The sequence below is a fragment of the Dendronephthya gigantea genome, unplaced genomic scaffold (genome assembly GCF_004324835.1).
Source record: "Dendronephthya gigantea isolate DGI-Jeju-01 unplaced genomic scaffold, DenGig_1.0 000010F, whole genome shotgun sequence".
In the NCBI taxonomy this organism is placed as follows: domain Eukaryota; kingdom Metazoa; phylum Cnidaria; class Anthozoa; order Malacalcyonacea; family Nephtheidae; genus Dendronephthya; species Dendronephthya gigantea.
This window is the reverse complement of record NW_021163020.1, coordinates 363,916-371,928: the sequence shown is the minus strand read 5'-3', so window position 1 is coordinate 371,928 and position 8,013 is coordinate 363,916. Positions and strand designations below refer to the sequence as shown.

Here is an 8,013-nt window from a genome sequence, read left to right as displayed (position 1 = left end):
CACTTCACTTTAATTAATCATTAATTGTGACTTTAATCACGCTTTGATCATAGAGATTATAAATAACACGTGTTATTTATAAGCTCTACGACTTTAATTCTGTATTATGTATATGTAAATTTTGTAACACTGGTCACGTAGGATGAGGGTACTTGATACTTCATGAGAAGCAGGCAAGCAGCACAATAGCTGTGTGGTTCAATGGGCCATATTGGATTCAGTGATTGGGTTTCACTCGGCAGACCACTGAGCTATATATGATTTTAATTTTGCAACATTGATTTGCAACACTTCCTGGAAGTGAAGTAGTAATCTACTGAAAATAACAGGCAACTCTGCATCTTGCAATACCAGAGGAACCATCCATATTATTTCTAAAAATCTGTAACAATAATACACAAAAACTGTCAATATTTGTAACATTTTATAAGTATCAAATATGATGGTGGACAATCTGGCAGAATTTCTAATTGGTTCAACAGCTGCTTGTGGAGCATGTGTTTTCACAAACCCTTTGGAAGTTGTTAAAACTAGGATGCAGCTTCAAGGTGAACTTCAAGCCAGAGGGACATATGCAAGACATTATCGAAATGTTTTTCATGCATTTTATACCATAGCTCGAGTAGATGGTATTACAGCGTTGCAAAAAGGTTTGGTTCCTGGTCTTGTGTATCAAGCTGTAATGAATGGAGTACGTCTTGGTTCATACCAACATGTTGTTAACTCGTCACTGGTTCGAGATCATGAAGGCAGACTTGTCGCATGGAAGTGTGTTATAGCTGGTGGTGTTTCTGGCTGTCTTGGTGCTTTTATAGCAAGTCCCTCATACATGGTGGGTATAATAAGATACAAGAGTCTAAGATATAGTAACTTGTAGTAGTTTTACATTTGCAAAGCAACTTTGTGGTAATCTTATATTTCTTAGTTTAAAACACAATTGCAATCAAAAGCGGAAGATAGCATTGCTGTTGGAACACAACATGACATAACAAAATTTACTGGAGCTGTCAAGAAAGTGTACAAAGAATTTGGAATTGTAGGTCTTTGGCGTGGTGCAAGTGGTGCTGTATTACGAGTCAGTGTTGGTTCTGCTGCCCAATTGTCAACATTCTCAATGACAAAAGATTTTATTGAGCAAAGAAAACTCTTTAAGAAAGACAGTTTTTTTCTTGGAGTTGTTTCAAGTTTCTGTAGCAGTTTTGTTGTTTGTGCTGCCATGACACCTTTCGATGTTGTAAGCACAAGATTATACAATCAAGGAATAGATAAAACTGGTCATGGCTTACTTTACACTGGACCAGTGGACTGCATTGCAAAAATACTTAAACAGGAAGGAATTTTAGGTTTTTACAAGGGAATTGGTGCCCAGTATTTCAGACTAGGACCACATACAATATTATGTCTTGTTTTCTGTCATGAACTGAGAAAGCTTTACTATAGGTTTAAAAAGGAAGAGATTTGACTGTGTAATGATGATTTCTCAATTAATGTGGTATAGAGACCACCAAAAATAAGATATTGAACTTTTCTAAATTCTAATAGTCACAATAGCTATAATTCAACTTTATATTATAAAAAAATGAACAAGTATGAAGATACCACATATAATATATTACACTTTTATCAATCATTTATGATTCTGTCTCTTTGATTGGCTTAACAGAACATTTTAGTTCAGTTTTCACATTTTCATTGATGATAACATTAAATATATAATCACCACATGATGTTATTGACTCTGACATTTCAATACAATGCGCTGGAACAACCACATTAAGTTTCTTCCGACATTGAGCAGAGATATCTTGGTTTGTGATCTCCCAAGACCTCACTCCTTCATCAACATCAATATTCAAGACTGCACTCTCAAAGAAAGGTAAAATTTTTGGATCTGCCACTAGCCTTCCTTTTTCTCCTTGCTCCGTTTGAGATGCCAGATATTTTTCTTTATTTTCATCTGTTGCATATACAGCTAATCTGTTTAGAACTAAATAATTTCGACCATATCCACGTTTTACTTGCACCATCTGTCCAGTAACACCTAAGTTAGGAACATCTTCTTTCAATATCAGATTTAAACGCGGTTTTTTGTTCGCCTTTTTGTTGACTTTAACCAGCTTATCGTAGTCAAATTTAACTTTTCTTTTGTTGAAATGTCTAATAAAATCTCTACCACCATAACGAACAAAATTACCAAAAAGAAATCTCCCAAAATTCATCCTTGAAACCTTCCTATCGATGGAAATTATAATTCTAAAACTAGAAGTTATTATCGGAAGTGAAGTGCTGCCTTATATCACAGATTAGCTATATACAGATATGAAACTGAAGCCAAATCGAGTCACACGGCTTTTTGCCTAATGTGCGCATGCGTAACTTGCTTGGCAAGTGTCATGTTGAAATTTAATGAGTAAATCGATGGAAAAATCGAATTTTTGACAAACAAATCCTGATTTAAACAAAACCTTTAGGGCGATTTCCCATTTGACTTAAAATTTTTAAAAATATGGATGAAGTGGATCTTCCGAGCTAAGAACTGGTTTCTGAAATTATTTGATGCTGGCAAAAACAGTAAAAAATATAGCTGAAGAGTGCAGGGTTGCCGTATGGAAAGCAGTGCAATAGTTTAGCACTGGCTGAGCTATTTTTGAGTTTAGAAAACATGTAATGCATGCTTTAGATACAATATATTTCCAGGAGATAAGATGAAATGAATTAACAAATATCTAGGATTAATAGAAATGTGAAAACGAAAAGATAAGAGCTTAAAAAGGACTTTGTGTACTTGAAATGAACAACAACAACATGGCATGTAAATACGACGAGCAATTTAGTGTATTTAGCGATTTTAGGAGTTTTGCTATAAAAAACAACTTCATTCTCCTTGTCTTGGACTATTTTTTACACAAAGTTTACAAATTAATGCTCATGCGCGATTATTATGACCATACACGAGTCTTTTTAGCAGAACTCTGAAGACAAAAAATAAAGACATGGCCATATTATGTTTTGAGTTTCAGGTTTAAAATTTGCAATAAGCCGCACTCTATGCTTTGATATTATTTCAAAAAACAGATTTAAAAGACGGTTAGAAACTTGAAAAATTGATAAATAATATTTACGTGTAAATATGGGACTTCATTGAAAAGAATTCAGCCAGAGTACATATATTCCATAGTGCCAATGCAAATGTCCTTCGGACCAGCTTTTTTGATTTTCAAAAGTCAATTTTTACCCATAGATATGCTCAATTGCCTTTCCACAGTTAACGAAGGATACATATACCGATATTCTTTAGGAATTTATTCCAGAAATAGCCATAGGTAGCGAGAATTTTTTAAAAAAGCAATTTTTCGTCTTAAAAACGGCGTTTTACTCATTAAATTTCCCTCATGACACTTGCCAAGCTCGCCGGAAGTCATCACGCGCTGGCTGCGCGTGGGACACAAAACAATCAGCAAAAACAAAGAAGTTTCATATCTGTATATAGCTAATCTGTGCTTATATTCCCAGGACTGGAGCAAATAATACAATTTCCTTTTGCTTGCTGATTTCCTAACTTTTACGCGTGTGTTGTTGCCTGATAAATATTTTAGTGACAGTTCAGTGATTTAAAGAATTATATAATTTAAAACATTTTCCACACATGACATTAACTACAATGTAAACTTAAAAAAATAATACAAAAGGTTTTTGTACATGTCAAGTATTATTTTTAGCAGATAATAGCATAAAGAAATTTGAGCTAAACACCCTGACTTATCTGTAATGAGGCTATATATTATAATATCATGTACAAAAAAAAATTGAATGCCTGATCTCTGCTAGGAAAAAATAGAAAACAGAAAACGAGACAAGAATTCCTTTGGCAGGCAAAAATTTGAAATAAATCTACTAGAATATTCTATATAATATATTGTGTGAACTAAATTTCTTATTCCCATTCAGTTGTGCCTGGAGGTTTGGATGTAAGATCGTAGAGAACCCGGGATATTCCGGAAATTTTTTGAATTTCTTTCACCATTTCAAGAATAACCTGAAATATATTTTAACAAAAATGAAGTCTTTTTATGAAAATGTGAATACATCATGTAAATAATGCTACACAATAATTACTTACGTTTTCTGGAATATCTTTCCCTATAGTTGCTGCAACCCCAGTCATAAAGTCATTAGTTATAAAAGTTCTAATGACAACTGATCGCTGACATGGTGGTACTCGATTTATTGGATCACGGTCAAAGTGAACTGGAATAAGAACTACAGGCATTTGACTGAGGGATTTCATTTGGCCTAAAATAAAATTATAAGATATATTTGTAAATTTTATCGCGATTTTAATGATTGTAATAACTGTATGAAACCCCACCAGACTCTCTCAAAATCTTGCGTGCCAGGTAGTCGGCTTCCTTAATAATTTCCAAAACACCAGTTGAAAGATATGTCAATGTTATGTCGGTAATTGGATGTTTTATACGACCACCAAAAGCATAGACAACTCTATAATAACAGATTGAAATATTTAGTGATATTGCAACCAAATGAAAAGTGTTTTCATATAATATTTCGTATAATAACCTGTTAACATTATGGCAGATCCTGGGAATAAGTTTAGCCAACTTCATCAAATCTTCATAATTCACTTTCTCATCACTGGATAAAGCAACCACATAACTGTAGGTTCGACAGTCACCCTGGAGTAAAATAGAATTTCACTTTTCATGAATTCATACATATTTGTAATTCTCTAAAAGTTTACATTCTTACCTGGACACCCACAGTTTTGATAGGCAACAGGGTTGTAGCAACATTATTTTTTTCACTGAATTCCTTCATAAACTGTTGCTCTTCAACTGAAGTTGCATTTCGTATTCCAATTAGTGAAGTATGTGGCTACAATATTTGAATACAGCAAATATTGGAAGAGAGAATATACTTAGTTGAATAAAACTAGGTCATCTTGAGCTAACAAGAATGGCAAAGAAAAAAGATAGAAACTACTTGTATGTACCTTAGATAAGGACTGGGAATAATTAACAATTGTTGTAAGAATCACTTTTGTATCAGCATAATCATCTTTGTTGTACGGTGCTTCACCACAGATGACACGAATTGCTAGGCCTGGGCCTGGGAATGGATGTCTACTAACAATATCCCTAGGTAAACCAAGTTGTACCCCAAGTTCTCGCACTTCATCTTTGTGGAAATCCCGCAGAGGTTCAATGACTTTACCCTGGAAGAGGAGAAAAAGAAATTAAGCAACTGTAATTTCTGGAGTCTATGGATAAATAAGTCTTGAAAGGTTCAGAGAAATGGGATCTTCCTAGAATCTAAATTGGGGCCAATCAATCGCTCTCTTCCTTAAAGGAGATCCATCTCTTATTCTTCTTACCTCTTCTCGAAGTGTCCGAACTAGTTCAGTATCATTGTGATGTGTTTTTATTGCATCTGCTTTACTGCTTGCAATTATTGAACCACTTTCTATCAAGTCTGGCCGCAATGTTCCTGTAACAAGACAGTTAATCAAGGTACAACCAAACCTAGACATACTATAACATCACTTACGAAAACCTTGAGCAAGCATGGTTGTTTTAGGATCAAGTTTCAGGTCTTTGATTGCTTCATTGGCAACCTAAAGTGAATGCAGGTTTCTAATTTGAAAGAACGTACATGTGGGGTTTCCTAATGAATGAAAAGCCAGTTCATTGCTTTCAGGTTGGCTAGATACAATGGATCTAAATAACCCATTGTGCACCTAAAAACAACTCTCTCAACAACACACCTGAATAAAAGTATCCCCAATAATTTTCCGTTTTTCTTCAGGTTCACAAGTATTGTTTAGAGTTCTGGAATACCATTTCTTAACAGGATTATCCATTTCATTTGAGCTAAGTTGAGTTTTTGAATTGTAGAATGTATGGCTCGCATTAATAACTGTTAAAAGAGAATTGAAAATTGTTTTAGACACACAGCGTGTAATTAAAATTGCTTATATGAACAAGAGATTCACCTGTCAATTTTAATCCAATTTTAGCTAAAGACTCAACAACTTGTTTACTTTCATCCTTTCGCATGAAACCATTATCAATGTGAACAGCATAGACAGAGCTTCCTCCAAGCGCCTAAATCATTTATAATATATGTTAATGTATTGCAATTTTTTCTGCTTATTTTAACTCAGATCTTGTGTGTGAAACATTCAGTTACCAGGGATATATTGCATGCACACTGAACTGGATATATCTCATACTATGACCAATTGGCTTGACAGCTCAACAGGGAGAGCCACTGTATAGACTAGCTTAAAAGAAGAAATTTTTGTCATTCTCTGCAACAACAAACTAAACTGTTAATAGTCTCCTTACCTTACTTAACAAGGCTGTACAAACTGTAGAGTCCACTCCTCCACTCACTAAAGACTTTAAAATAATTCAAACATTATTCAAACATTTTGATACACTACATGTGGAATAATTTGTTTACAGTGAGCTACGTATACAATGAAGTTCTTACCAATATCTTACTGGAACCACACCTTTTCTTTATTTCATCAATGCATGATTGAATTCTACATTGCATAGTGAAGTTTCCTGTACACCCTGCAACCTACAAATAAAGAAATGATATTAGACATTAAGACAACTTCCTAAACTGGCCAAAGGAAGGAAGGTAAAAATGATTTGATCATCATAACAAACTTACTTCAAAGAGAAAATTTTTAAAGATTTGAATACCACATTTTGTTAGGTCTACTTCAGGATGGAACTGTACACCGTATAATTTCTTTGGTTCATCATCAATAGCTAGAAAATAATATAACACACAATGTTCTGTGTTATCCCATCTTATCCATACACAATGATTCTTCTATGTAGCATTAATAAAAACAGATCAAGGTTGGAAAAGCTGACCTGCGATAAGATTGCCAGATTTCCCTGTCACTCTAAAACCAGGTGCAACTTCAGTAACAGTATCCCCGTGTGTAAGAAGAACTTCTTGCTTTGAAGATAACCCCCTAAAAATTGTGGTATTCACAGACCTTAATTAATGTAATACACCTAATTCACTCTGAATCCAATTGATATTGTGGCACAGTCAGGTGTTAATGAGCTGTTAGATCTCATTTTCTCTCTTTAATACCTTTTGATACCAAATCATTACTTCGGGATTAATGAGACAGGAAACTAATTACCGAAATAAGACAGATGAACTATCAATAGATATTTCAAATTGTCCATCTTCTCGAGAGCTTTTCTTTTCAACTTCACCACAAAATATTTTGTTCATCAACTAAAATGAAAAAATCTCATGTTTTTTGTAAACAATTTTCTGATCATTCTTTATCTCCAATTTATCACCAAAATACCTGATGACCATAGCAGATACCAAGAATAGGAAGTCCCAATTTGAATATATGTGGGTCACACCACACAGGATTTACATCATTTACACTGCCTGGTCCACCTGAGATAATTATTGCTCTACGAAACAGAATAATGTTGTAGTTTAATGGTAAAACTATTGCTGCTTGAAAGGGTAAAATCATCATTATTTTGATTTATATCTGGTTTAATTGTTTCTTACTTGTATTTATTTTTTTGTATAACACTTGCTGGAGTTTCAAGAGGCAAGAAGTCTGTGTCAACTTGAAGTTCTCTCACTCGTCTATCAATCACCTAATAATATTTAACATAAATACATTCTATATAAATATATTATATCTGATTTTGTCCAAATCATTTCTGACATTTCATACATTACATAGCCAGTAGAAATGCAATTTAAAATTTGTGAAGTTGACCTTGCCGTATTGTGCTCCAGCATCCAATATTACAACTTTTTCTGCCTTCTTTGCTGCTGTATTTTGATTCATTTCAGTGTGACCATTCCCAGAAGAACGTCCACCAAACTTACTCATTTTCGCCGCCATATTATTGTGTAATAATCTCCACGCTGGTTCTAGTCTTCATTTCACTTCCTGCTCGCCTCGGCCAGTCAATGATACTGCCACTG

At 34.1% G+C, this 8,013-nt stretch overlaps 3 protein-coding genes across 3 annotated transcripts; 1 reads left to right on the top strand and 2 right to left on the bottom strand.

The window, feature by feature from the left end:
* The first annotated feature begins 14 nt into the window (after positions 1-14).
* Positions 15-1,591, top strand: LOC114518176 (solute carrier family 25 member 35-like). Its single transcript, XM_028538121.1, has 2 exons — positions 15-832; positions 926-1,591. Exons 1-2 carry the CDS (start codon positions 440-442, stop codon positions 1,460-1,462), a joined length of 930 nt encoding a protein of 309 aa, XP_028393922.1. The 5' UTR covers positions 15-439; the 3' UTR covers positions 1,463-1,591.
* LOC114518177 (50S ribosomal protein L9-like) lies at positions 1,559-2,228 on the bottom strand. The gene has a single exon (XM_028538122.1). The coding sequence runs from the start codon at positions 2,217-2,219 to the stop codon at positions 1,632-1,634; it is 588 nt and encodes a 195-aa protein (XP_028393923.1). The 5' UTR covers positions 2,220-2,228; the 3' UTR covers positions 1,559-1,631.
* Positions 2,229-3,645: 1,417 nt separating this feature from the next.
* LOC114518105 (GMP synthase [glutamine-hydrolyzing]-like) lies at positions 3,646-8,007 on the bottom strand. Its single transcript, XM_028538031.1, has 18 exons — positions 7,802-8,007; positions 7,585-7,676; positions 7,367-7,481; positions 7,193-7,290; positions 6,912-7,015; positions 6,703-6,803; positions 6,514-6,606; positions 6,366-6,419; positions 6,011-6,122; positions 5,783-5,934; positions 5,572-5,632; positions 5,393-5,505; positions 5,012-5,233; positions 4,768-4,893; positions 4,579-4,694; positions 4,370-4,500; positions 4,121-4,293; positions 3,646-4,036 (listed from the first exon to the last, which is right to left on the bottom strand). Exons 1-18 carry the CDS (start codon positions 7,928-7,930, stop codon positions 3,935-3,937), a joined length of 2,094 nt encoding a protein of 697 aa, XP_028393832.1. The 5' UTR covers positions 7,931-8,007; the 3' UTR covers positions 3,646-3,934.
* Between the last annotated feature and the right edge of the window lie 6 nt (positions 8,008-8,013).